The sequence below is a fragment of the Oculina patagonica genome, chromosome 2 (genome assembly GCF_052425735.1).
Source record: "Oculina patagonica isolate OP01 chromosome 2, crgOcupat, whole genome shotgun sequence".
In the NCBI taxonomy this organism is placed as follows: Eukaryota; Metazoa; Cnidaria; class Anthozoa; order Scleractinia; family Oculinidae; genus Oculina; species Oculina patagonica.
Genome location: NC_135759.1, coordinates 908,603 through 934,842, shown reverse-complemented (window position 1 = coordinate 934,842; position 26,240 = coordinate 908,603). Strand labels below are relative to the sequence as shown.

Sequence of the window (26,240 nt, the reverse complement as noted above, 5' to 3'; positions counted from 1 at the left end):
TTTTTATTTATATTCTGTTCAGTACTACAGTGGAACCCCGATATAACGATCCTCGCTATAACGATATTCCCGATACAACGATGAATATTCTATGTCCCGGCAAAAGTTACAGTAAAATGTATGGGACAAAACCGCGATAAAACGATCTTCGATATAACGATATTCCCGATATAACGATGAGAATTTAGCGTACCGAACGGAAAATCTTCCCCGATATAACGATATTATCAGTACACAGTCAACAATTTAGCAAAACATCGAACTTAATCCAGTAGCATAACAGTAATCGAGTAATCTCTAACGTTTCTGATAACAGCTTTGTACGATGGTATACAAAAATGATACTTTATTCTAAACCTCTGTATCCAGTGAAAAAGTACATGTTAGTTTTACCCCGATAAAACGATATTTTCGGCTATTACACGGCCATATCGTTATATCGGGAGTTTCGATATAACGATACTTCGATATAACGATATATTTTACTGCTCCCTTAGCATATCTTTATATCGGGGTTCCACTGTAATACTGTAATAACGTTTTTGGGAACAAAGTAAGGCTTCTGTTCCTTTGGCAAAAAAATTCCAATGATAACTATTGTCCACTATATAACCATGTCTATTCTTTTGGACCAATCTTTTATTACTAAAGTGAATACAATTTTGCAGCAATTTATTCAATGTTTTTATATACAGTACATAAAATACAATTTATTAAATAAACTGCATGATCACCGTCCTGTTACATGAAAGCCACCAGGACTTCAGTGTTCATAAAAGCAGGGTCTCTTTGCAAAACAGGGTATCCAGCAGCAAGGTGTCCTGTATAATATATGGCTACTGTTCACCGTGGTGTCCTGTACATAAATTTGCCTTACATGTAATGTTCACCGTCTGTCTGTGTTTACCACTTGTATCGATCAGGAATGTTATTAAGAAATTCTTCCTCCTCTGCCGTGTTTTCTCTTCCTAAAGGTTTGTTCCGCTGTGGATATCTTCCAAACTTGTCTATGACTTCCTGTCAAGAAGAACATTTTTGATAAAGCGTCTTTGAGAAAGTCTAAGAACCAGGCACAATTACTGAAAATGCCAGCAGTCAGGCCCCACCCTATGGACTGGGTCTACTGTGACCGGGTTTTACACCCACGAGACAAAATAATTTATTGGCCCATACACTGTAGGAGAGCACACCAAAACGTAGAAATTTGGCAATTTATTGTCAAATTCATCATGCACAGGACTGTAAGTGGTTTCGGTCATTTGCAGAGCATCAGTGCTTTGGAAGTCAAGGTGGAAGGGAGGTTACTCCATTTTGCCCAAGACCTACATGAAAAACAGCTAGACAAGACAAGACATTTCATCAGGTATATAAATAAAAATAATGCCATATCTGAACTACTTAAAAATACCATAGAATTCCGGTTATAAGCCCTGGGCTTATACAACTCCATAACAGTTTTTGGGTGGGCTTATAAGCGGAGGGGCATATATCCGGGAGGGCTTATAAGTGGAATGAAAAAAACGTTTCGAAACGAACCTCGGGAGTGTTGATCGAAATACGTTTTTAAGTTAAAAAGGAATAATAAAGCAACATTTAGCCCTGTTTAGTTTAGTACTGTCATCTGGGAGAGGGGGGCTTATATCCGGGGGGGGGGGGGTGCTTATAATGGGATGTATTCTTTTGTTTCCAGGTAGATGGGCTTATAACCAGAGGGGCTTATAAGCAGGGGGGGGGGGAGCTTATAACCAGAATTTACGGTATACCACTTTTTTTTACCCCACCCATGACCAGAAATGCACAAGTTATTTTTTTATCCCATTCATTACCACTAAATCAATTGAAATTTAATTTATGAACAACTGATTTGTTTACCTTGTGTCTTATGGCAAACTCCAGGTTCATCTTGGCCATTTCTTCATGATCTGTGCCCTTGAAGTCTTCTACCAAACTGGATGTTAAACTCACTGACAATTCCTAAAGGAATAATAAGTCATGGCTTTAATCTCGGGAAGTGCATTTTCATTGAAATTTATAAGGGCCAGAAAATAAGAAATCAACTATGAGTCATATCATCCCAGACTAACATTTGGCCATTCCAAACTGTGTAGAATTTGTACAACTTATTATAGGAAATTAACATTCCATGAAATTAACGCGAATTTTTTAAATTCGCGTTAATTTTTGTTAACGTTAATCCCCACGCTGTTAATTAAGTGAAGCATACATTTCCGTGACCTTAATTTCCATTATTTTGACTCCAGTTTCTTGATATAGAACAGACCGTTCTAGGAAAAGGCATTATTTCATCATGGTGAAAATCTACCAGTATCACCGAAACTGCGAAGAATGATCAAAGCGGTCAGATTCCCCCTACGCTTGGGTAAAGGGTATACGCCAAGTGTTGAGATAAACTTGTTCCTGTTGTCTCAACAAATGTTTTTTGTTGTGTACGTTTCCTTCATATTGAAATGTTACCTCCTCTTTCGTGTTTATTGGGAAGTAATTTTTCTTTCGATTCGCGTTAATTTAAGTCCCGTTAATTTCAGATACCTTAATTAACACAAGGGTTAATTTCCTATAATAAGGAAAAACTTCCCATCAGGTACACCAGTGCATGTATAAAAATTCTACACAAGTTTTGGAAAACATGATAGTTGTGAAGAATCTCTTTGGGCAACAGTATTTCCCAGCAGCAGTCCTGCATTCCACCAAAACCATGGTGGGTTCCCTGTGGGGTGTCCATCAGTTGCACAGTAACACCACTCACCTGATCTCTCTTGTCCTCACTGTGTTCAAATGGCAGATAGGTAAAGCTTCTTTCAGCATAAGGTAGATCCAAATGGTTGTGAGTTTTTCCTTCAATAAACTAAAACAAAATTTAATGTGAAAGAAATAATTCAGTTGCTCCCACTAAGGCACTTAAAAATGTGTGATTTAATTGTAGGGCATTAAAGGACCCTAGCTATATAGCCATGCAGCCACATCTTGAAATCTGTGAGATCCACCATTTTCGATGCCATCAAATTATAAAAATTATATGGTGTAGTGTGGCTAGGGTCTGATAAAAATTGTATGGTGTATTGAAATCTTTTTGCATCACCCCAAGTTGTGGTTAGAGTCTGTTAATCAACAGATCTTTCATGACAATATGTACACATCCTCAGAGACCCAGGGGCAGTTAGTGGGGGCAGGGAAAAGCCTAGTATATGGGCGAAAAAATCGGCGAAGAAAAGTCAAGAGCGATCTTCACCGATTTTTTGCCGGCCTGGGTCTCTGAGGATGATATGTATGGTGTTGCCCAAAAGTAAAAGCTCCATACTTAATAATTTGTAAGATTTGTCTTGCCACTTGTAGGTGAGTCTTCAAAAGAAAAGTTCCACATTTTTTACAAGATGCCTGCAGAAATAACTCAAATTGCAGGACTTAACAAAGTGACTCACTTTTCTAGCAATGGTCCTGGCCCTAACATCTCCAGAGAAAGCTTTGGCAGTATTCTGTTTAAAAGGAATATGAATCTATATTTACTGTTATTTCATAACAATTAAATCATTTTCCTGGCAAATTTTCCTATTAAAAATAAATTATTGTGATTTGTCTATACAGTGGTGGTTTTAGGCAAGAGACCCAGTGGTTTCATACCTCCCAACCCTCTCCCCTCTTAAATTTGCTGTAAAATTAAAGGGCACAATATTTTCTGGGCCTTCCACACCCCTTATTGGGCGAAAAATGGGTCCACCTGCACTCTGCCTCTGGATACCCCGCCCCCTTCCCCCAGCCCCTATAATCATCTCTGTATCAGCCACTGTTCAGCCTTAAAATATGCCTTAAAATGTTGAGGCTAGCAAGCATGTAAACATTTTCATATTCAGGCTGTGTGTACAAATGTACAAATTAGTATACGTAATTGGACTACATGCTGTCCAATTTGGAAATAATTTGATGAAAAAAATTCCGAGGGCAGCCAAAATTGGACGAGGCCAGAGGCCGAGTCCAATTTGGCTGTCAGAGGAATTTTTTGAATCTAATTATTTCCAAATTGGACAAGCATGTAGTCCGGTTACATATTAATTATATAGCTTGTAGTCAGTCAATCCAGCGTAAACAATAAACTTATGTCCAGAACAGGAAAAGCATTCAACAATAGTAGGCATAACACAGCACATGCAACTCACTCAAAGCATTGTCTTCACGAATAAAAATTAAACAAAACAGTGCAATTTTATTCACCTGAGTTTGCGAAGCTTGCTACAAAGTGAGTGAAAACACTGCATCAATCAACGAAAGTCGTAAACAAAGTGTCCGAAGAGCTTTACAACTTCTTGAATCTGACATACTCCTTTCCACTATTTCGTTCATACTTCATGGCCGTGTTTTCTTTTCGAATTTCAGCATAAACGACAAAGAATTGCATCCAGCTCGTGGCGATGAATATCTGACAGATTTCTTGCTTCCCTTCGCTGCACTAACGTTCACCCAAGTTTTGTACTATTAGAGGCGTTTTGCTCTTAGTTTTTGCTTCTTAGTGTAGCTAGCTCCTCCTCTGACAACGTAGAAAATTTCTCTTTGTTGTTACTATTGCTGGAAAGCTCAAAAGGAATGGAAAAACGTAGCAAACTTGCCTTAAAAATTCCGCCATTGTCGACTAACAATGCGACAAGTTTACCGGGCTGACGCTATTCTTAATGCTAATTGGCTGATATCCGTCACATGTCGCTTTTCCTTTGATTTGATTGGCTGAGACAAAACTGTCCAATTTTTCTTAAATTGGACAGTTTGTGCATTTTACCTGAAAGTCCTATTCGAAACTATCCAAATTTAATCCCAAATTGGACAGTTCTCAGAAATTAAGGGAAAATAGCTGCGCTGACAATATAGGATTTACTGACAGCTATATAATTAATATAAAAATTGTTTGCTTGCATATTCCATCATTCATCATCCAGAGGATAGCAAAAGAAAAAATGTTATAAATGCCATTAATAAAATATTGAACATACCCTAAAAATACTTCTGGTAAATTGATCAGTGAGTATTATTAAAGCTAAAGATGGTTTAGGTTCAGCCTCCCACTCCTTCAGCTCTCCTTGGACAGCTTGTTCAACCTGCAAATTGAATCACTCAGATTATTAATTGTTTACAAAAACAAAAGCTAAAAATTCTAAGCGGCAAAGATAAATATTATAATGTGCTATAATGTAAGGTTACCCCCTAGCAATTATCTCTTTTTTTCAATAGGCTTAGAAAATTTCCAAAAGAAGGTCGCTCGCTCACTCACAAAGTGCCAGATCATAACAGGCATTGAAATGGAACACCCTAAAATAAGTGGTATACTCGTAAAGAAACATGTTACTAGCTAACATGCTTGCCTGCACCATATAAGTATATAGGGAGTACCCCTCGACCTCCCCCCCCTCCCCTAAGAAAAACAGTTCACAAATGTATTCAAATTAATCTAACTGTAATTCACTCACCATAGTTCCAAACTTCTTCCTTATTTCCTCATCAACTTCTAGTCCACCATGAAACCACTTCTTTTCCGCTCCTGGACTAAACCAGTAATCAAGGACACTTTTCCACTGGTCTGAGGCATCACCAGAACATAGGGACCTTAAAATTATCCTTGCAGCACTGCCACATGTAACCCTGAAAATGTAATAATAATTTGCAAACATGGCATTTTTATTATTATTTTTAACAAGATAGAAACGTACGCTCAACAGAAACGAAAATGGCAGGTTGTGCGGCTCGAATGGTTGCCGAATTTGTTTGTACAAAACGCTTACACGACTTGAACGGCTGACAAATTTTTCTGCACAGATAATAGCTTGCACGGCTTGAACGGCATCCCATCCCGTTCACATGGCTACGGCGAACACGCAGCTATCCATGTCAAAATGGCAAGTCCTAAGGAACGTTTTCGCGTGAGAGGTCACACAAAGAGTGTACCCCATGGGGCCATTCCATTTTAAGCCCCACCCCTCCCCCCACCCCTTTCCCCCACTCCTCTACAGGGGCTGAGAAAGTCATTTCTGAGGGGGTTAAGCCCTGCATGTCTGCATTCTTTGATCTTTTGAATGTTTCTGAGGGGTTTAGGTAAAAGTTGCATGGCTTTTGAAAAATCTGGGTTTAGAAAAATCGGGTTATTTTTAATAGTGGCACCATGTTGGCACTTTGTTCTTTTTATTTTTCTTAAGGGGGAAATTTTAAATTACCTCATAGGGGGGATATAAAATGGAATGGTCCATAAACACTGAGTTCTAATTGAACTACATGTCAGTATATATTTTAACTACTGTAGTTCGTGAGGCCCTCCGGCTATTATTATAGTTTAACTTACATAAATGCGTTATTCAAGAAAATATGGCACTATCTTAAAGAAATAAGCAACATTTAAGTTTATAACTTTTAAGTTATGTCTTAAATGACAAAATATTTGGACAAGAGCACGGTCAGTAAGCTTACCTAACTTACAGTCCAGCACTTCCATTTAGAATTCAACGTTAGCAGAAGATGACTTCACAACGGGACTATTTATTAACACTCTCTCTTTCTGATTACTCACCATGTTTTGACGTTCATAAGCTTGAAAGGCTTCGTGTACATCGCTCTTTTACCAACCATGGACGCCGCCGCCATGTTTAATTCTTGTCTTGCGTGTGTGACACCCCGCGGAGTGACAAAATGTTTGCGTGACACCCAGGAAACCTCTCGCGCCCGATCAATCGCAAGCAAACATTCAAACATTGAACGGCAGATAATATATAAAGGGGTTCCTTTTCCAGTTATCTTGTAATTTTAGTCAAATCACTAACAGGAAACAGACTACTTGCAGCTACAAGGACTTCCAAAATTCGGTAAGGTATTGATGAAACCTTGTTATTACAAAGCTGCTAAATTTGTCGCTTTGAAAATTTCAAAATAAATATTCTGGACGCGTCTGCCAGCTTGAGACTTTCCGCTCTCTTTAGTAAAAACGTTTTGTTTTCTCGTTTGGAATATTAAAAGTTAACGCTAAGGACTGACATCTACAAGGTTTCTTTACGGAGTATGCCTCGTAATTTGAACATTTGTACAGGTTTCGAGCGTGTAAATTGTATGTACGAATTTAGATTTAAATGTAAACAAGACTATACCACATTTTAATTATGCAGATCAGATGTAGTATTAAGCTCGCAAACCTGATGTTTCTTGAATGGATCTTGCGGGAATCAATTTTTCAAGCCTATCTTTATCATTCATTCGCAATTCCGATTGGCACTAGCCTGAATTTCAGACATCCCTCTGTGCTCGCCTACTTGCCAGAAGGCAAGTAGGCGAGCACAGAGGGATGTGTCCCTCACGGCAAGTTCCTCCCTTACTCCGCGCGCACGAACCAAGGTGCGCAAGTAACCCCAACAAAACCGCCAGCTACGCAGGCTAAATGAGAGACTTAAATAATCTTTCGCTATGACAGCAAGTTCTTGCAGTGCATTTAAAACCAGATTGATTGCAAGGCTGGTACATTTTCCTTTGATTATAGTACTGGCCCTGAAGAAGACTAGCTCTGCTAGTTGAAATATTGGCCAATAAATCTTGCCCTCCTGCCGTTGTACCAGCTTTGCAATCAATCTGGTTTTATTAGCACTTAGAGTGACGTCTGGTACGAGCATTTCTTGAACAAGAGATCCGGCAGCAGACAAGCCAAGCAGTTTTTTTTTTTCTTCGTTGCGTGGTCCCCTGCATCCAAACTGTTTTTGTAGGTGCATTTACATACAATTGTCTTGAATAATTATATTTGCGCAAATACTTTTTTAATCATATAAATAGACAGGTCGCCACAGTGATCAGGTATATTTCACGCGAACCGCAAAAAAACTAGGAGTTTTAACTATTCACGCGCGTTTTATTTCGTTCCTTTTTAGGCTAAAATGTCATATAAGGAAGCAAATGGAGTGTTAAACTACTGGTTTGGAGGCGGGGATCGTTCAAAGAGGCCACGCTGGTGTGGAGGCGGTGAAGAAGCGGCTCAAGAAATTAGAGACAAGTTTGGAGCGTTGGTAAGTTCTGATTGGTTGTTTTTTATAGTTCTTGTGAGATTGCATTTGGCATAGCCTTTTCCAACACAGACCTTGTTGTGGACTTCCTCGCCAATTGCGTGACAAGCCAATATAATCCTTAGTGAAGAACTCCACAACTGACTTATGTTTTGAAAAACAACCATACATGTGCCCTCATTAGGAGATAAAAAATATATATAATTTTTTTCCTTTGGAAGAAGAATAACAGATAAGGACAGATAACAGGACACTGTTTTTATTGTTCGTTTTTCTTCTTTTTTTTTCACTTAAACGCGCAAAAGGAAGAGTTTCGCGGACAGAACGAGCCCCACTAAATGGGGTCATTTTAACTAACTTAGGGACAGGGGGAAATTTGTTAATTCTCAAATAAAGATTTCTTATACCTATTAACGTGATGAAAACCTGAATTTGACGTATTGTTTTTCTTTTTCTTTTTTTTTAACAGGTCGAGAAGGCAAGAAACGACGAACTCAAGCACTGGCAGAACGATCCAAAAGCTACGTACCCTTGCATTGATTTTATTACAGGATCAATTCCTTCGCAGTCTGTACAAGGTTTGTGAGAAAAGCGAACGAACGAAAGAAGCGGCGAGCGAGCGAGCGAGCGAACGAATTAGAACGAACGAACGAACGAACGAACGAACGAACGAACGAACGAACGAAAGAACGAACGAACGAACGAACGAACGAACGAACGAACGAACGAAAAAAAGAAAAAAAGCCCCTCGTTGTTCTGATAACGAGAGCGAAGTTTCTATTGATCAATGTGATGCCTATTTAGCTAATAATTGGATTGCAAGTTTGCCACTCAGCCACCTTTTTTCAACAAAATATATATACTGTTCTTTAGCGCTGTGGTGAAAAGCTCCACCTGTTAAATTGAGCATTATTTTGGTTATTTTAGGGCACCCCTGCTGCATTTTCAAGAGATCCTTACTGTTTAGAGCTCTCTCGAAAGGTAAGTCAAACGGCGAGACAGCTCTGATATTTTGCCTTTGTTGTTTCCCTTTTTGTTGCAGCCATTTTCTTTATCATCGGCACCCCTAAATTAAATTATATTTACAATACAAAGAAGAATAAAAATAAAATGTAGTGCATGGCTGTCCACAATCACGCTACATTATCCAACCACTGACGCGCACTGTTTGTTTATTTAGACCTATTTATATGTTTATTTTTTTTCTTCTTGAAAGTTTCTACAACGCGAGACCCACGACCACTTGAAATTCAGCCATGCTGCTCGACTTTTCATTTACCTACCAATTGAACACAGTGAGAACAGAGACAATCAGGTATATAGTGTGAACTTGATGCGTTCCTTTATAATAAACCTTGAGAGCAGTTTGAGGATGCAAACACGTTTTTCTTTTCTTTTTTTGCCAAACGCACGTTTAAATGCTATTTAGAAACATGGTAAACCTGTGCACTGTTTCCATAAATTGCTTACACGAGTGGATGGAGCCGGCAGTTTTTAATTGAGTGTCGTTAAACCAAAATCATAGTAATTTATTAATTACTCTGGCCAATTACAAAGGACGCAAGTAATCCATTGTTGAACCAATCAAAACTCGAAGCAAATACATGTAGCCAGTGAATCGCGGGAAAACGTGTACGAGCGAGTCACGATTGGTTCTGGTTTCACTTCTGATTAGATGAGAAAGTGGCGGGAGTTAAGAGTGATTTTTGCAGTGATTAAGTATCGTAAAACCAAAACCAAAGTAATCACTCTGGCCAATCACAAAACACACAGACAATCCAGTGAACCAATCAAAACCCGAAGCAAATACATGTAGCCGGTGCGAAGCGCGGGAAAACGTGTGCGAGTGATTGACGATTGCCTTTGGTTTTACTTCTGATTGGTCGAGAAAGTGGCGCAAGTTTATATCAATAACTATAGTAATGCAAAACCAAGCAAACGCGAACTGAAAACCGCTCTATTTGGAAGAACGTCACGGCTTAACTCTAATCAGTTCACCAAACATTCGATCACCATTTCTTAACTTGTCTTTGGCGCGGTATAGGGTTAACTTTTAATAACTTTTTTCCTTGTCTTTTTAAGGAGCTGAGTGTTCAGCTTTTTGCACAGTTAGAGAAGGACATGTTAGGCGGTGAAGAGGAGGCCACTGGGAAAAGTTGGCATCGATTTGCTGGTCTTCATAAGGTGCGCATATGTCTGTAGATTCTCCACAGCCTCTCTATTTTTCAACGTCAAAAAGCGAGAGAATCGGAAAGCGAAGCGAGCTTGAGCGCAAAGCGCGGGGAAGGGGGCGGGAGCAAGCGAACTGGCATCAAGTTCTCTCGCCGTTCTTTCCCCGCGCTCATTGATCAAAAAAAATACGAAAAAATAGAGAGCTGCCAACAGCCTCTTATCTAACAAATATCAAGAACTCACCTGAGAACTCCCTTGCAAATTTTAACCTTATTGAAGCCGATGCCGGGGAAATGAGAACAAAAGCAATTGGGTAAAGTTAACAGGGTTGGAACTTTCTAGCCCCAGTCTGCCTTCCGATTGTGCCTTTCCGCCCGAGCAATCTTGGAGCCTGGAAAAAGTCACAAAGCAACAAGAGGGGTGCTGGAGCATGAAGAGGAAGCGGCATTGTGATTGACAGGTTTTTAATCCGGCTCCTTTCTTCATTTTCAGGAAGTAGTGGATAAGTTTGGTCGTTATCCACAGCGGAACAAATTTCTGAGCAGAGAGAACACACCTGAGGAGGAAGAATGGCTAAACAATTTACCTGATCATTACAAATGGTGAACTGCGCATGCACAGAATACCATTGAACAGCAGCACGAGTCGTGATGATGATGATGATGATGATGATGATGATGATGATAATGATGATGATAATGATGATGATGATGATGATGATGACTTAATTCATTTGGTTAAAATACATATTAAAAGTTACAAAGTAGAATTTACTAGAATATCTCAATAAGCGCTTACAATATAAAAATTGACTGAAATACTACATTAAATTGTATAAGATGAGATAAAATTGAGAAGTCTATATTACTGATTCATATCTAAAACTAAGTCTATTAAAAAAGTATTATTATAACGTTCAGTGTTTAATGTCCACCACTTTTTGTTTTAAAAAGTCTTCTGTCATACTGCTCTAAAATTACTCGACATAATCACAAGTGCGACCGGGCCTCTTAAACCCTGACCCTGTTTTGGACACGAACCTCTGATTTTGGCCAATTTTTGTTACCCCGCCTTAGACATAAACAAGTACCTAACTGGCTTTGTTGAGATCGTCAACGATAGTCAGCAATACGGAAGAATTTGTGAAAATTCATCTTGTGGCTAAGTTTGTAAAAAAATTAATACGCCTCTGCAGGCATATAAGCCTATCCTGTTTAAGGCATTAGTCCATGTGATTAAGAACAAAAATGGGTGAAATATATACCCCGTTCAAGACAAAATAAGCCCTTATAAGGGAGAAAACCCTGGGGCGGCCAGTAAGCTTTCCTAAGGCCCGGTTCAGACGCCGATCTTTTCATGAGCCGAACCTAATTCCTTGAATTAAGTACATGAAAAGATCGGCGTCTGAATCAAATTAGAACGGCTATTTCAATTTGGAACGGCTCACCCGTTCTTCCCGCCTGGCTTGGCCGAGAATTTCGCCTGTGGAACGCCTTTGGAACGGCTTTGATTCAGACGCCGTACTTTTCATGTGCCGATCCTAATTCATAAATTATTATAATGTATTTTGACTGGTTTTATTGAAACTGTATTAGGAACGGCCTCGGAACGGCCAAAAAGTACGGCGTCTGAATCAAGAGGCGTACTTTTGTCAATTTGGGTTGGTCCAAATTCAAATTGAGTTCGGCTCATGAAAAGTTCGGCGTCTGAACCGGGCCTAATTTGCAGTCCGGCTATTTCGAATTCACGTTAACAGAAGATGACTTTACAATGGATCATTTTTTTAACACTCTCTCTTTCTAATTACTCACCATGTTTTGACGTTCATTAGCTTGAAAGTCTTCGTAAATATTGCTCTTTTACCAACTATGGACGCCATGTTTAATTCTTACCTTGCGTGTGTGACACCCCGCGGTGTGACAATGTTTGCGTGACACCCAGGAAACCTGTCGCGACTTGATCGCGCCCATCGACTGAACAAGGAAAGCCAGTGTATAAAGCGGTTCCTTTGCCGGTTATATATCTTATAACTTCATTCAAATCTCTAGCAGAAAACAGGCTACTTGCAGCTTCAAGGACATCCGTCCAGATACGGTAAAGTATTGATGAAATCTTTTTATTAAAACTGTCAAATTCGTCGCTTTGAAAAATTCAAAATAAATATTGTGGACTCGTCTGCCAGCTCGAGACAATCCGCCCTCTTTATTGAAAGTGTTCGGTTTATTCGTTTTGAATATATAAAGTTACTGCTGATATTGTTAAAATAAATAATAACTGAGATCTACGAAGTTTCTTTATGGAGTATACCTCGTAATTCGGAACATTTGTACAGTTTTCGAGCGTGTAAATTTTCATGTACGAATTTGGATTAAATGTAAACAAAAGACTATACCACATTTTAATTATGCAGATCAGATGTACTTTAACGCGATGTTTCTTGTATGGATCTTCCGGGAATCAATTTTGCAAGCCTATCTTTATCATTTCGCAGTTCCGATTGGCACTTGCAAGCTTTCCTCTTGAAATTAACTAGAGGGGCCTGAAGGAGTAAAACGAGAACTGGGATTTGGGAAAATGAGATTTGGGTCACTGAGACTGGGAATCACAAACAAAAAACAATAGATCTGAGACTGGGATTTGGAAACTTCGAGATAACAATAGGCGCTTTCTAGATCTCCTCCCTAGGCCCCTCGCGGCTTCATCGCCTTCCCCATGCCCAGCGCACATAACCACGACAACGCAGGCTTTTTTAACAGCGAGTTCTTGCAGAGCATTTGATTGTCTCGAATAAGTTTATTTGCAGCAAATACTTTTTCAAACATAATAGACAGGTTGTCACAGTGATCAGGTTTTTATTTCTGGCGAACTGCAAAAAAATAAATTAATTAATTAAATCCTAGGAATTCTAACTTTTTACGTTCTTTTTGTTTCGTTTCTTTTGAAGCTACAATGTCTTACAAAGAAGCGAATGAAGTGTTAAACTACTGGTTTGGAGGTGGGGACCGTTCAAAGAGACCACGCTGGTTCGAAGGCGGCGAAGAAGCTGCTCAAGAAATTAGAGACAAGTTTGGAGCGTTGGTAAGTGAAGATTGTGTGTTATAAAATGACAGATATACATGGCCTGTTCTGATTGGTTGTTTTGTTATAGTCAGCGTGAAATTACATTTGGTATAGCCTACTCCAACACACCTTGTTTCGGACCTCCTCCCCATTTGCGTGACAAGCTAAGGTGATGCTTAGGGTAAAACTCAACAACTGACTTGGGTTTTGAGAAACTATAGAAAAACTGCGAAGACTGTTCAGACAACTTGTAAAAGACGTAAACAAAATATTTCGGCTGGCCAACACCAGCCATTTTCAGGTTTAGTGAATGAAACGCGATTTAAAATACATACATTACCCTTTAATATTGGTATATAGAAATATATTTTTACTATATATCATTCTTACTTTTTGCGCCAAAATCTTGTACTGGGAAACCGGTTACGATTAAGGACAGATAACAGGTTTTCACTGTTCACTTTTTTGCACTTTCACACGCAAAAAGAAGAGTTTTGCGGAAAGAACCAGCCACACTAAATAGCGTAATTTTTTCGCTAACGTGGGTCCTGTTGTTTAGTTAGAGGGAGGGGGGATTCATTATTTCTCCAATAAAGATTACTTTTACCTTTAAACGCGCTGAAAACCTGAATTTGACGCATTTGTTGTTGTTTTTTTGTTTCTTTCTTTTATTTTCTTTATATTTTTACAGGTAGAGAAAGCGAGAAACGACGAACTGAAGCACTGGGAGAACGATCCAAAAGCTACCCTTGCATTGATTTTATTACAGGATCAATTCCTTCGCAGTCTGTACAAGGTTTGTGAGAAAAGCGAACGAACGAACGAACGAACAAACGAACGAAAGAACCAGGGAGCGAACGAGCAAAACGAGCGATCGAACAAACGAACGAACGAACGAACGAACGAACGAACGAACGAACGAACGAACGAACGAACGAACGAACGAACGAACGAACGAACGAACGAACGAACAAAGGAACGAACGAAAGAACGAGCAAACGAACGAAGGAACGAACGAACGAATGAATGAACGAAAGAAAGAAAGAAAGAAAGAAAGAACGAACGAACGAACGAACGAACGAACGAACGAACGAACGAAAAAAGTTAAAGGCCCATCGTTGTCCTCATTTAGATCTGATTACGAGCACGAAGTTTCACTGCCAATAATATGTAGTGCCTTTTTAGCCAACAATCGAATTGCAAGTTTGCCAGTCAGTCACTGGTTTTTAATTAAATGTGGATACCGTTCTTTAGCGCTTTGGTAGAAAGCCCTACCTATTCAATTTACTATTGTTTTGGTTATTATAGGGCACCCCTGCTGCATATTCCAGAGATCCTTACTGTCTAGAGCTCTCTCGAAAGGTAAGTCAAACGGCGAGGCAGTTCTGATATGTTGTTGTTGTTGTTGTTGTTGTTGTTGTTGTTGTCCTCTCTTTTTCTGTTCACTACCACGCTACATTATCTAGCCATTGACGCGCACTGTTTCTTTGTTGTTTGTTTGTTTGAGTTTATACAACGCGAGACCCACGACCACTTGAAATTCAGCCCTGCTGCCAGAGCTTTCATCTACCTTCCATTTGAGCACAGTGAGAACAGAGACGATCAGGTAGGGTGACCTTGATGCTTCCTTAACCCTTTCACTCCCAAACGCACATTGAACCACTTGTGACGTCATCAATTAGCACGTCAGTGAATTTTTGGGATAAGTATCTGATAGAGCTTGGATTGACCTTTTTACAGGACTGTTCATTTTGAATATCGTTTGCATTCTGACAGGGCTAATCAAAGAAAAACACGATCCGTTTATTGGTGCAAAATCGATCGTTGCTAAAACAGGCCAATACACCTGTAATTGATTAAGGTTTTTTTTTCAGGGTTTTCCAATGATAACGTCCAAACTTTTTCAGCCAGAAGAAAGAATATGAAGGATAGAAAGTAACGAAATAAGAAAGCCGATAAAGAACGGAAGCGAAAGGATTGAGCAAAAACAAGTTGGAACGGTTCAGAAAAAAAGAAGTCCAAATTTTGGCTTATGCGCACGCACCAAAGTAAAAAAATATTGTACATTTTTACATGGAATCTTTATTAAAATGTTGCTGCAGTGTAAAAAGTTTTTTTTTTGAGGGGGGGATTCGGGAGTGAAAGGGTTAAAAAACCTTGAATGCCATTGACAAACATGGAAAACCTGAGTTCTATAGATTCCTAACACGAGTGGATAGAGTCGGCCCAGAATCATAGTAACTACTATGGCCAAACGCAAAGGACGCAAGCAATCCATTGAAGAGGGTCGTACAGGGGTATCTCGTGATTCGTGATGAGCTGAAATTATTTTCATGAAACGTGAATTGAATAAATTATTCTTCGTGATCCGTGGCCTAAAGGTTCTGTGTGACCCGAGAAGAACTTTCATTAATAATTGTTATTTGTGATTTCATAATTCCATTTCACGTTATTTTGAGTCGCCAGAACTCCGGAAGATTAATGAAGAAAAGAAAATGAGAAAGTCGGCATAAAGGAATATGAAGCCTTTCTTTTGACTTTCTTTATTTTGCTTTTTTCAGACGCTCCTCCTTTGCCACTTTTCTTTGCGTTAGAGCAGGAAAAGAAACACGTTACTTGCTTATTTTCGTGATTCGGCAAAGTGAAATTTTGACATCCGTGATCCGTGATTCGCTATTTTCCGCCCGTGAACCGTATCAAAGACTCCGCTCTACGATCCTCGTTGAACCAATCAAAACTAAACGCAAATACATGTAGCCGGCGTGAGCAAGGGAAAACGTGCGCGAGCGAGTTACGATTGGTTCTTCTGATTGAACGAAAAAATGGCGGGAGTTTAAAGCGTAGATATTTAAAACCAAAGCAAATGCAAATTTCTTTCTACATTCAAGTGAAAATCGTTCCATCTGGGAGAACGCCAGGGCTTAACTCTAATCACCGAAAATTTCGAGCGCCATTTCTTAAACTGGCCTTTGGCGCAGTAGTGGTTTTTAATTTTTTTGTCTTTTGTAGGAGCTTGGCCTTCAACTGTTTGCACAGATAGAGAAGGACACCGTTGGCAGTGAAGAGGAGGCCTTTTGGAAAAAGTTTCATCAGTTTGCTGGTCTTCATAAGGTGCGCATATGTCTGTGATTGAGTGGGTACACTGCATCACTTATTTAATTAACAAAAATCAAGAACTCCCTTGCAAATTAAACCTTATTAAAGCCGGTGTAAGCCATTGGGTAAAGTAAGGACTCGAACTTTCTAGCCCCAGTCTTCCCTTCTACTGTGCCTTTTCGCCCGAGAAATCTGGGAGCCTGGAACAAGTCACTAAAGAACAAGAGGAGTGCTGGAGCATGAAGGGGATCGGCATTATGATTGATAGGTGTTTGATCCGGCTTCTTTCTTCATTTTCCAGGAAGTAGTGGATAAGTTTGGACGTTTTCCACAGAGGAACAAATTTCTGGGCAGAGATAACACTCCTGAGGAGGAAGAATGGCTGGATAATTTACCTGATCGTTACAAATGGTGAACTGCGCATGCACAGAATACCACTGAACCAAGAATGATGATGATGGAGGTGAGTATGATGATGATGATGAACTTTATTCATTTGATAAAAATACGTGTCACAAAGTTACAAAGTAGAATTAATTAGAACATTTAAACCGAGTTACCTTTTGCCTCTCTGTTTAAAAACGAGTCTTCTTGCGGAACTATTCATATGTAAATGTGTTTCAATTACCCGTCCATTTTCATGGAAATCAAACTCATTTTTATTTGAATGGTTTTGCACGATGACTCGTTTTGAAAATGAGGCAAAAGTTAATTCGGAAATGGACTAGTGATTAAAATACTGCATTACTGTATCTTATCTAAAAAGTAAGTCGATTAAAAAAGTATTTTTATAACGTTTAGTATTTATTTTCGGAAATTGTCCACCACGTCTCCATATCCTTATCAATGACTGCTTAGTCCGGGGCATCCTCGGAGACCCAGGGGCAGTAAGTCGGGGCAACGGGCAGCTCATCGGGGCGACGGGATTTTCGGGCGAAAGTTTACAAAAAGAGCTGCCTGTCGCCCGACTCACTGCCCCTGGTTCTCCGAGGGTAAATTGGTATATAATGGGTGAGCTGAGTCGCTACTTATTGTTTTTAAAAGTTTTCTGTCATACCGCTCTAAAATTTTATGAACATTTTACGAGGTAGAAGTGTAGCGTCTCTTAAAGCACCTTTCAAAAAGAGTTGTATAGTCTTCAGATCGACTTCACTTGCTCCGTATATATGAAGGCCATACAAAACCTTGGAGAGGACGATTGCTTTGAAAAGGAATTCAATTTCGTCTTGATTATACCCTTTCTTCTTAAGCCCCCTAAGTACATACAAACATTTATTGGCTTCACACAGTTTAGAGAGTGGGCCCCCCTTATTCTAGGGTCTGTATGATCGCCTCCCCCCTCTTATTTGAAGGTCTGGATCCGCCACTGTAGTCCCTTTATTAATTTCCTTTCATTCACAGGTTACACCATCCCATTTGATTCCTTCCCTTAATTGAACAATTTGAAGAGTTGATTGATGATATTTTATTTCCTTTTTTTGTTCAGCATATTTCTTAGTTCAGCAACTCGTTTCACGAAAACACTCTCCCTTTTTGATTACTCGCCATGTTTTGACGTTCATAAGCTTGAAAGGTTTCGTGTATCGCTCGTTTAGCTTCTTTTATGATCTATGGACGCCATGTTTTAAATTCTTGCCTTGCGTGTGTGACACCCCGCGGTGTGACAATGTTTGCGTGACACCCAGGAAACCTCTCGCGCCCATCGACATATGAAACATTGAACGGCAGCCGGTGATAACATAAAGCGTTTCCTTTGCCGGTTATCTTATGACTTAATTCACATATCTACAGGTTACTTGCAGCTTCAAGGACTTCCAAAATTCGGTAAGGTATTGATGAAATTTTGTTATAAAAGGCTGCTAAATTCGTCGCTTTGAAAGATTCAAAATAATTATTTCGAACGCGTTTGCCAGCTTGTGGCTTTCCGCCCTGTTTATTAAAAGCGTTTGGTTTTCTCGTTTTGAATAGAAAAAGTTACCACTGATATTGTTAAAATATATAATAATTGAGATCTACAAAGTTTTTTACGGTGTATGCCTCGTAATTCGGAACATTTGTACAGTTTTCGTGCGTGTAAATTGTATGTACGAATATAGTTGTAAGTAATATAAACAAGACTACACCACATTTTAATTATGCAGATCAGATGTACTTTACTAGTTTTACCAGTATAAGCTCACAAACGCAATGTTTCTTGCTTAAATCTCGCGGAATCAATTTTGAAAGCCTATCTCAATTATTCATCCCCAGGCCAATTGAGATTAGCACTTTCCTCTTGAAGTTCACACGGTGAATTGTATTCTATAAGAAAACGTGGGAAGAGATGCATGCATGAGTGCCGACAAAAATATTTTGCTAATTTAAAGAATCCATTTCAGTGGTAAATTTGTTATTTGATAAGAAGACAGGAGATAGTCGGCATTCTGAGATCAAGATGACTAATATACCAGAAATAATTTACTGAGCTGCAGAGAAACTACACCCTACAAAGAAGGAATAAAATCGCATCTTAATTAAGAACATGAAATGCATTTATTGGCGGCGAACGCCTGCTGCACACTCAATAATTATTACTTGTCAACATCACTTGTCATAATGCATTACTTTCAGTGAACTTTTTCTTTTATGTTTTTCACAAAAAGTTAGAATCGATTTTTGAGGGTTAGCAAGGATACAGGCTTTTACTGAAGCCAATAACAATGACCCAAGGCAATAAGACAATGAGATACTAATCCTTCGCTGTGACAGTGCAGAATCTTGCAGTGCATTTACCCATATAAATGTCACGAATTGGTATATTGCCTCAAATATTTAAAAACGTAGTAAATAGACAGGCGGCCGCATCGATCACGTTGTTGTTTCACGCAAGCCACATAAAAACTTACCGCGTTTTGTGATTCCTAGGAAGTAGCACAATTCATGCTCTTTTCGTTTCGTTTCTTTTGAAGCTACAATGTCTTATAAAGAAGCAAATGAAGTGTTAAACTACTGGTTTGGAGGCGGGGACCGTTCAAAGAGACCACGCTGGTTCGGAGGCGGTGAAGAAGCGGCTAAAGAAATTAGAGACAAGTTTGGAGCGTTGGTAAGTGAAGATTGTGCGCTATAAAATGACAGTTATACATGGCCTGTTCTGATTGGTTGTTTTGTTATAGTTCGCATGAGATTACATTTGGTATAGCCCTCTCCACGGACCTCCTCCCCAATTGCGTGACAAGCCAATGATTATAATGCTTAGTGTAAAACTTCATAACTGACTTGGGATAGCTGATACTGATAAAAATCTTTCATAGGAAATGAAAAATCATCCCCCTCCGCATTCTACTCTTGGCGTAAAAATCTTGAACTGGGAAACCGGTTACGAAGAAGGACAGATAACAGGGCACTGTTTTCACCTTGTCTCGTTCGCATTTTTCCACTTTCACACACAAAAAGCAGGTTTTCACGCTTCCACACACAAAACAGTTTCGCAGGAGGAACGAGCCACACAAAATGGGGTCGTTTTGCTAACTTTCGACATCTTGTAGTTTAGCTTGGTAGAATGGGAAAATTCATCACCTGAAAATATCTGAATAAAGAATTTTATAGCTGTAAACGTGCTGAAATCCTGAAATTGACACATATATTTATGTTTTGTTTATTTTCTTTACAGGCAGAGAAAGCAAGAAACGACGAACTCAAGCACTGGGAGAACGATCCAAAAGCAACTCTAGCATTGATTTTATTACAGGATCAGTTCCTTCGCAGTCTGTACAAGGTTTGTGAGAAAAGAAAGTTAAAGTGACTGTCTTATCATACCGACTAAACGACCGACGCCGACCGAACAAACGAACCAACGAACCAAAAAACAAACGAACCAACCAACCAACCAACGAACCAAAGAACGGACGAGCGAGGGGAAACAATGAACAAGGATGGGATGGAAGAAGGGGGAAAACGACTCATCGAGGAAGGTAAAGGGCTATATAGTGGGCGGGTAAGCGTCATTTTTCCTTACATCAAGAAAGCTAAGCTTTCGAAAATGCGAGGTTTCGTTCGGTGAGTGGTGTAGGGTGTCTGTTTGTTAGCCAATCAAATTGCACGTTTGCTAGTTAGCCACTGCTTTATTCGTATTTTTAATATAGATACTGTTCATTGACTGTTAACATTGCTTTGGATATTTTAGGGCAACCCTGTTTCGACTTCCAGAGATCCTTACTGTGTAGAGCTCTCTCAAAAGGTAAGTCAAACGGCGGGCATGCGCAGTTCTTGTTATTATGCCCCTTGAACTCAAAATCTTAACTTTAGTTTCCAGGGGCGGATCTAGGGTAGGGGCCCCGAGCCCCTCCTTCGTTTTTCTAAAATACATTTTTTTTAATGACTCCCTTCCCCCCCTTCCCCCTCCCGCTAAAATGTACTGGGTTCACACACACAAAAACAAAAAAGCCCTCTCCCTCTCCCCCTTAACTGAAGGTCTGGATCCGCCACTGGTTTTCAACCATTCACTGTCCACAACTACGCTACATTATCTAACCACTGAAGCGCACTGTTCGTTTGTTTGTTTCTTTTGTTTATTTACTTAATTACTCTTGTTCCTTGAAAGTTTATACAACGCGAGACCCATGACCACTTGAAGTTCAGCCCAGCTGCCAGAGCTTTCATTTACCTTCCGTTTGAACACAGCGAGAACAGAGACAATCAGGTATGGTGACCTTGATGCGTTCCTTAATAAACCTTCAGGTAGCAAAGAGTAGTTTTTTTCTATATCAAAAGCACGTTCAAAACCATAGTTATCACTCTGGCCAATCACAATAGACGCAAGCAATCCAGTGATTCAATCCAAACTCGAAGCAAATACACGTAGCCGGCGCGAAGCGCGGGAAAACGTGCTCGAGCAAGTCAGGATTGAACGAGAAAGCGATGGAATGTTATAGTGTAGTAATTCAAAACCACAGCAAATGCACATAACTTTAATTTCGATACTCAAGTGAAAACCGCTCTATTTCGGAGAACGTCACCGCTTAACTCTAATCAGTTCAATCAAAAAATCATGCGTCATTTATAAACTTGAATTTCGTGTTTGAATTTTTTTTGTCCTTTGCAGGAGATGAGCCTTCAACTGTTTGCACAGTTAGAGAAGGACACCGTTGGCGGTGAAGAGGAGGCCAGTGGAAAAGGCTGGCATCGGTTTGCTGTTCTTCACAAGGTGTGCATATTTCTGTGATGGGCCCATGAGCGTGAACACTGCATCACTTATTAAACAAATATTAAGACCTCTCTTGCAAATGAAAACCCTTTTTAGGCCGGTGGGGAAAATATGAGGAGCAAGTGGGTGAGGTTGGCTCTCGAACTTTCTCGCCCCAGTCTGCTATCCAATTGTTCCTTTTCGCCAGAGTTCAAGCAAACAATCTGGGAGCCTGGAACAAGTCACAAAGAAACAAGAGGAGTGCTGGAGTAGGAAAGAGCAATCGGCTTTTTTAACTGAAAATTATTTTAATCCGGCTTCTTTCTTTTTTTTTTTTTTTTAGGATGTAGTGGATAAGTTTGGACGTTTTCCACAGAGGAACAAATTTCTGGGCAGAGAGAACACTCCTGAGGAGGAAGAATGGCTAAACAATTTACCTGATCGTTACAAATGGTGAACTGCGCATGCACCTACTGGACTGCAGCACGATTCATAGGACATGTAATAAACACCTTGTAGAATGCGCCAATCAGATCGAAACTTTATTTTCTGGGGTTTCTTTAGTTCACATCCCCTTTCCTTTGAACGAATAAAAAGGTTGATTGATTTATCTTAGTTCATCTTAAGGTCGGGACACACTAGGCGGCAAGTCGCGACAATCTTTGTGGCTGCGATATAATTTTGTCGCTGCGATCAGTCGCACAAATTCAAACTAGTTTGAATTCGTGCGACTGATCGCAGCGACAAAATGAGTGAAAGCAGCTAGCGTTGTCACAGCGTGTGCGCACTTCTGCGACAAAATATAAATTAACCAATGAGAGAGCGTCATGTATTTGGAAAACTATTTCACATTCCCACTTTTCCAAATTTGCTGCGTGTGCTCCGAGAAAGCGACTTGTTTTGAAGCAGTACACACGAAGCGACTTGTCGCAGTGACCTGACGCCTAGTGTGTCCCGACCTTTACAGGTCCCTTTAGGAAGTTGCAGCAACGTGTAGGGGTATCAAATGGTCTTTGCGAGCATTTGCGAGCATGCGAGCACAGCGTTTTTCTTTGCGAGCACGAGCATTGACAAAAATTAGCCTTGCGAGCAACGAGCACTTTTTAAAAACCTACCTCCACTAAAAATCGAGCATGTGAGCACTTGTGAAAAAATGCGAGCACGAGCAAACGAGCACCCACTAAAATTTTGCGAGCATTGCGAGCACTGCGACATTTTTAGGAACCATTCATGACCCCTACGTGTGTCACGCAATCTTATTTTTCCCCATGACGTGACGACAAAAAGAAGGCCGTCTTCTTTAAAGTGTATATGACACGAAATCTTTTATTGGCTTCTTTCTTTCGTTGATATGCTTAGATAAAGGATTCATAGTTAAAATTTGTCTAAAACTTTTTTCCGTCATTTTTTGCCTCCGAAATGTCGCACTCTCAGCTATCTTGAAAATTCATCAAACAAGTAGACGTCACAAAGGTGACGTGACGTACGTTTTGGCCGCGCGCCGCTATGACAAAAGGTACGTCACGTCACCTTTGTGACGTCTAATTGTTTTCAAGATGGCTAAGAGTGCGACATTACGGAGGAAAAAATGACGGAATAATTTTTTTGGACAAATTTTAACTATGAATCCTTTATCTAAGCATATCAACGAAAGAAAAAAGCCAATAAAAGATTTCGTGTCATATACACTTTAAGGGAAAAATCGTCCAAAACATATTTGATCCCATTCCGGAGAAACTATAGATTTACACAGTACTTAGAGCATCAGACGTCTCGTGCAGGGGAATTACATTTTGAAGTTTCAAAGTTTGATCGGGAACACAGCAGTATACAAAATATTAAATATACCTAAAATATTTATTCGGCATCGCCTTTAGTTACAAGTAGATCACTGCATTCATCGACGTGCAAAGATGTTTCTTGTAGAGGAACGTTCTTGTCGACAAAAATAAATTAATGTCTTCATTCATATGGTGTCTGAGATGTTTATTCGTGCGTCAACTTCTAACTTCTATTTTTTTAAAGGAGTTTACAAACCCATTTTTACATTGCGTATCCTGTAGCTCCCAAGGCCATTGTCCGCGCCAGGCGGACAAGAAAACTGGTCACTAGCAAAAGATCTCGAAGATTGATTTAATCTTGTTCTGTGGTCAAAACGAAACGTTATGCCTTAAATGTTACCACTTTCTACAAGACTAACAATTTATACCAGTACATTCTAGAGTAGTAGTATTACAAAAATTCTGCCTCGTGTTTGGCAGGGTCGCCTGTTGGAGTCGCATATTTCTGTCACCTGAACGCCGTACACCTCCTTCTCATCAATCTCCCCGCTCCCTGTTTCCCGCTCTTTACCGACCAAATGCGCGCGCCTGGGAACGAGACAGTCAAAACTCCAATTCGTTATTCATTGCGTTTTTGACGGAATCCATCAGGAAATCGAGTAATATTAATTTCTAGATGGACAAAAATCGAGTATTAGAATAATTTAAATCCTACTGCGTTATTTTCTACCCTTTTTAAAAGCAAAAGATGTAAGTAATTATCCGTGATAACACCAACAACAATTTCTTAACAGAGCCTGAGAAAATGAATTTCAAAGTTCACAAGAACCCTGTAAACTATAGGTTAAATCTCACGTGAAGCTATTTTGTAAAATCGTCTTTTAATGAAGCGATACAGTGGAACTTTCAAATTTGCTTTCGTTGTTTGGTGTTATTAGAATTGATTTCTTTTGATGAGATAACATGAAATAATTCTGTTACATAATTTTGTTTAATACTCGAAGTCCTGGTGGATACCGTCTTAATATCAATTAATTTAGTAGAAATTTATTTTTACTCTTGGTATATGCCAAATATTAAAGCGACTGCAAACAGCGAGTTGTTTATGAAACTACATTCTGCAAAGTTATCAGCTTTCTCATCCCAGCAGCACATGCTTCCGATACGAATGGCCTGACCCATCTTCGGGCCGATGTGCGTCACACACACGATCTTGTATCGATCGAAGCCGAGCAGCTTGACTTGGGACTTGACTTCGTCGGAGATTTGAACAGTTAGATCTCGGCACAACTTCGGCTCGTAGCTTACATCGGTGAGTCTTTTGACCAAGATTTCCTCCGCGATTCTCTTAACAGCACCTACGAATGACGAGAGACAGTATTATAAAGGAAACCTTAATTTATTGCATTGAAAACAAAAATAATTATGGAAAACTACATTCGGTTGAACAAGTGCTGTATTCGGTAGATCGTCGAAGATTAACGAAGAGCTTCCGAGGACTTCCGAGAACCCCGACAGACTCACGAGAACGAGTGGAGTGACGAGAGATGAGATTGGACGAGACCGGTATAGACTCAAAAGAGCTGAAAGCAAGAAAGATTTTATACCGGCCAAAGGAGCGAAAACTCAGTTTCAGACGTACTCTCAGGATATTCGGAGCAATTTTGGAAGAGGGCACGAGAGTCGTCAATGATCATTTAGACTGCCAAACAGTCCTTGAATTGTTTGCTCTAAAATCGTTAATCAATCGCTTATCGAAGGCGCTAAGCACCTCTCAGTTTAGACATTGGCTCCAGACCTCTAGTTCAAAGACTGAGCGTATTCGCAAAAAAATACGACTGTTTAATGATGGTTCGACTTTTTCAGTTCAAACCCGAAATACATCTTTTCCTTACTGATCACGAATCATAGTCTTTGGATGTTAAACAAGACAATCTCCTCTAGCTGATGACTTTTTTATTCTCAGCACCTTTCTTCTTGATAATGTATTAACACTGTAAGGAGAAATTAATTCTTGGTCTCCTTGGCAACCACCCAAAAGTGCAGGAAAGTATTAAAATCCGTCGCGTTAAATTACATCTTTATCTGTTTTGCGAAAGCGGAATTTTGCAGGAGTTTAAACAAAGGAAAATCATGTGATCTTTCCCACCCGCGCTATAACTTTGAAAGAGGAACTCAAAGTTATAATTAGCAATTTAATGAGGAAATTGCGGAAGCTTAATTCTGTAGGAAAACCAATATCGCCCTCTTAGCACCACTCAGTACCGAATTTACACAACAAGTTTGAGAAAAACAAACAAACCCCATCTGTATTTGCAGACAAATATTCTGTATAAATACGTTTAACTACACGAACTAAATGAGTATTAAACTAACCTGACGAGAATTTCTTTAGTGGGTCGGGTCCAACGCGATACGTATTTTCCAACACAACGCTTTGATCCGTTTGGCCTGTGTGCTCCAACTCTTCTAAAAACTCTTCGTCTCGAAAAGAACTTCCACTCTTCAGCCTTACACCTTCATATCCTTGCTGTTGGTTGAGAGGAGCTTGTGGCGGTTTCTTGACGAAAAAGCTTCGCGTGGTAGCGAGTGGAAGACTAGTCTTTCGAATTTTACTTTTCCCCGGTCCGTCCGCCATGTTTGTCACTTCAAGCGAATTATTCATGATGACAAAATTCCGCTTTAACTTTTAGCCGCGTCAGGAAGAGAAATATTTTGTTATTACAATACTTGTCGGAATATCTTGCCTCCGTTTTTGCGTAAAAACAATGCGAATTTCAATGATAACAACAAAAGCAATCGTAATATGAACGACCCTTGGTTACGCTCTTTTCAAGACTTAATGATCCAGAAAATCGCGGTCCTTTTGTTTGTTTTCTAAAAACCTGTCAAAAGCAATGATAAATGTTCCGTAATTGTCTCGGGGGAAATTAACTT

The 26,240-nt window shown here is 39.6% G+C and overlaps 5 protein-coding genes across 8 annotated transcripts; 3 read left to right on the top strand and 2 right to left on the bottom strand.

Annotated features, from left to right (window-relative positions):
- Positions 1-331: 331 nt before the first annotated feature.
- On the bottom strand, positions 332-12,084 carry LOC144642497 (uncharacterized). 2 transcript variants are annotated; one of them, XM_078501458.1, is made up of 7 exons: positions 12,017-12,084; positions 5,472-5,643; positions 4,998-5,102; positions 3,441-3,494; positions 2,768-2,866; positions 1,873-1,974; positions 332-1,017 (listed from the first exon to the last, which is right to left on the bottom strand). In XM_078501458.1, exons 1-7 carry the CDS (start codon positions 12,082-12,084, stop codon positions 904-906), a joined length of 714 nt encoding a protein of 237 aa, XP_078357584.1. In that variant the 3' UTR covers positions 332-903. The 2 variants fall into 2 exon arrangements, with proteins under 2 accessions (XP_078357584.1, XP_078357583.1); XM_078501457.1 differs by lacking the exon at positions 12,017-12,084 and adding an exon at positions 6,563-6,710.
- On the top strand, positions 6,738-23,491 carry LOC144642500 (uncharacterized). Of its 3 annotated transcripts, none has more exons than XM_078501461.1 (8): positions 6,738-6,854; positions 19,310-19,443; positions 20,011-20,115; positions 20,524-20,577; positions 20,941-21,039; positions 21,442-21,543; positions 21,866-22,827; positions 23,218-23,491. In XM_078501461.1, exons 2-7 carry the CDS (start codon positions 19,315-19,317, stop codon positions 21,977-21,979), a joined length of 603 nt encoding a protein of 200 aa, XP_078357587.1. In that variant the 5' UTR covers positions 6,738-6,854; positions 19,310-19,314; the 3' UTR covers positions 21,980-22,827; positions 23,218-23,491. The 3 variants fall into 3 exon arrangements, with proteins under 3 accessions (XP_078357587.1, XP_078357586.1, XP_078357589.1); XM_078501460.1 differs by lacking the exon at positions 6,738-6,854 and adding an exon at positions 18,029-18,185; XM_078501463.1 differs by lacking the exon at positions 6,738-6,854 and adding an exon at positions 18,029-18,185 and having other exon boundaries at positions 19,310-19,447; positions 20,015-20,115.
- On the top strand, positions 11,947-14,867 carry LOC144642499 (uncharacterized). Its single transcript, XM_078501459.1, has 5 exons — positions 11,947-12,299; positions 13,150-13,283; positions 13,957-14,096; positions 14,182-14,627; positions 14,773-14,867. The coding sequence occupies exons 2-4, from the start codon at positions 13,155-13,157 to the stop codon at positions 14,528-14,530; spliced, it is 618 nt and encodes a 205-aa protein (XP_078357585.1). The 5' UTR covers positions 11,947-12,299; positions 13,150-13,154; the 3' UTR covers positions 14,531-14,627; positions 14,773-14,867.
- On the top strand, positions 13,967-17,155 carry LOC144642502 (uncharacterized). Its single transcript, XM_078501465.1, has 4 exons — positions 13,967-14,061; positions 14,574-14,871; positions 16,275-16,376; positions 16,663-17,155. Exons 2-4 carry the CDS (start codon positions 14,656-14,658, stop codon positions 16,774-16,776), a joined length of 432 nt encoding a protein of 143 aa, XP_078357591.1. The 5' UTR covers positions 13,967-14,061; positions 14,574-14,655; the 3' UTR covers positions 16,777-17,155.
- Positions 23,492-23,493: 2 nt separating the features above from the next.
- On the bottom strand, positions 23,494-25,989 carry LOC144642501 (dynein light chain Tctex-type 5-like). The gene is made up of 2 exons (XM_078501464.1): positions 25,680-25,989; positions 23,494-24,661 (listed from the first exon to the last, which is right to left on the bottom strand). The coding sequence occupies exons 1-2, from the start codon at positions 25,966-25,968 to the stop codon at positions 24,357-24,359; spliced, it is 594 nt and encodes a 197-aa protein (XP_078357590.1). The 5' UTR covers positions 25,969-25,989; the 3' UTR covers positions 23,494-24,356.
- Positions 25,990-26,240: the final 251 nt, after the last annotated feature.

What these genes read in the sequence shown, in the direction of transcription:
- LOC144642500 (XM_078501461.1), top strand. Translation starts at nt 19,315, where the DNA reads ATGTCTTATAAAGAAGCAAATGAAGTGTTAAACTACTGGTTTGGAGGC. An exon ending in TCCTTCGCAGTCTGTACAAG is followed by an intron (nt 20,116 to 20,523) that starts GTTTGTGAGAAA and finishes TGGATATTTTAG; the next exon opens with GGCAACCCTGTTTCGACTTC. An exon ending in GTGTAGAGCTCTCTCAAAAG is followed by an intron (nt 20,578 to 20,940) that starts GTAAGTCAAACG and finishes GTTCCTTGAAAG; the next exon opens with TTTATACAACGCGAGACCCA.
- LOC144642497 (XM_078501457.1), bottom strand. Translation starts at nt 6,636, where the DNA reads ATGGCGGCGGCGTCCATGGTTGGTAAAAGAGCGATGTACACGAAGCCT. An exon ending in TTACCAGAAGTATTTTTAGG is followed by an intron (nt 3,495 to 4,997) that starts GTATGTTCAATA and finishes CCTTTTAAACAG; the next exon opens with AATACTGCCAAAGCTTTCTC. An exon ending in CCAGGACCATTGCTAGAAAA is followed by an intron (nt 2,867 to 3,440) that starts GTGAGTCACTTT and finishes ATTTTGTTTTAG; the next exon opens with TTTATTGAAGGAAAAACTCA.
- LOC144642499 (XM_078501459.1), top strand. Translation starts at nt 13,155, where the DNA reads ATGTCTTACAAAGAAGCGAATGAAGTGTTAAACTACTGGTTTGGAGGT. An exon ending in GAGACAAGTTTGGAGCGTTG is followed by an intron (nt 13,284 to 13,956) that starts GTAAGTGAAGAT and finishes ATATTTTTACAG; the next exon opens with GTAGAGAAAGCGAGAAACGA. An exon ending in GAACGAACGAACGAACGAAC is followed by an intron (nt 14,097 to 14,181) that starts AAACGAACGAAA and finishes GAACGAACGAAC; the next exon opens with GAACGAACGAACGAACGAAC.
- LOC144642502 (XM_078501465.1), top strand. Translation starts at nt 14,656, where the DNA reads ATGTTGTTGTTGTTGTTGTTGTTGTTGTTGTTGTTGTCCTCTCTTTTT. An exon ending in GTGAGAACAGAGACGATCAG is followed by an intron (nt 14,872 to 16,274) that starts GTAGGGTGACCT and finishes TGTCTTTTGTAG; the next exon opens with GAGCTTGGCCTTCAACTGTT. An exon ending in AGTTTGCTGGTCTTCATAAG is followed by an intron (nt 16,377 to 16,662) that starts GTGCGCATATGT and finishes TTCATTTTCCAG; the next exon opens with GAAGTAGTGGATAAGTTTGG.
- LOC144642501 (XM_078501464.1), bottom strand. Translation starts at nt 25,968, where the DNA reads ATGAATAATTCGCTTGAAGTGACAAACATGGCGGACGGACCGGGGAAA. An exon ending in ACTAAAGAAATTCTCGTCAG is followed by an intron (nt 24,662 to 25,679) that starts GTTAGTTTAATA and finishes CGTCATTCGTAG; the next exon opens with GTGCTGTTAAGAGAATCGCG.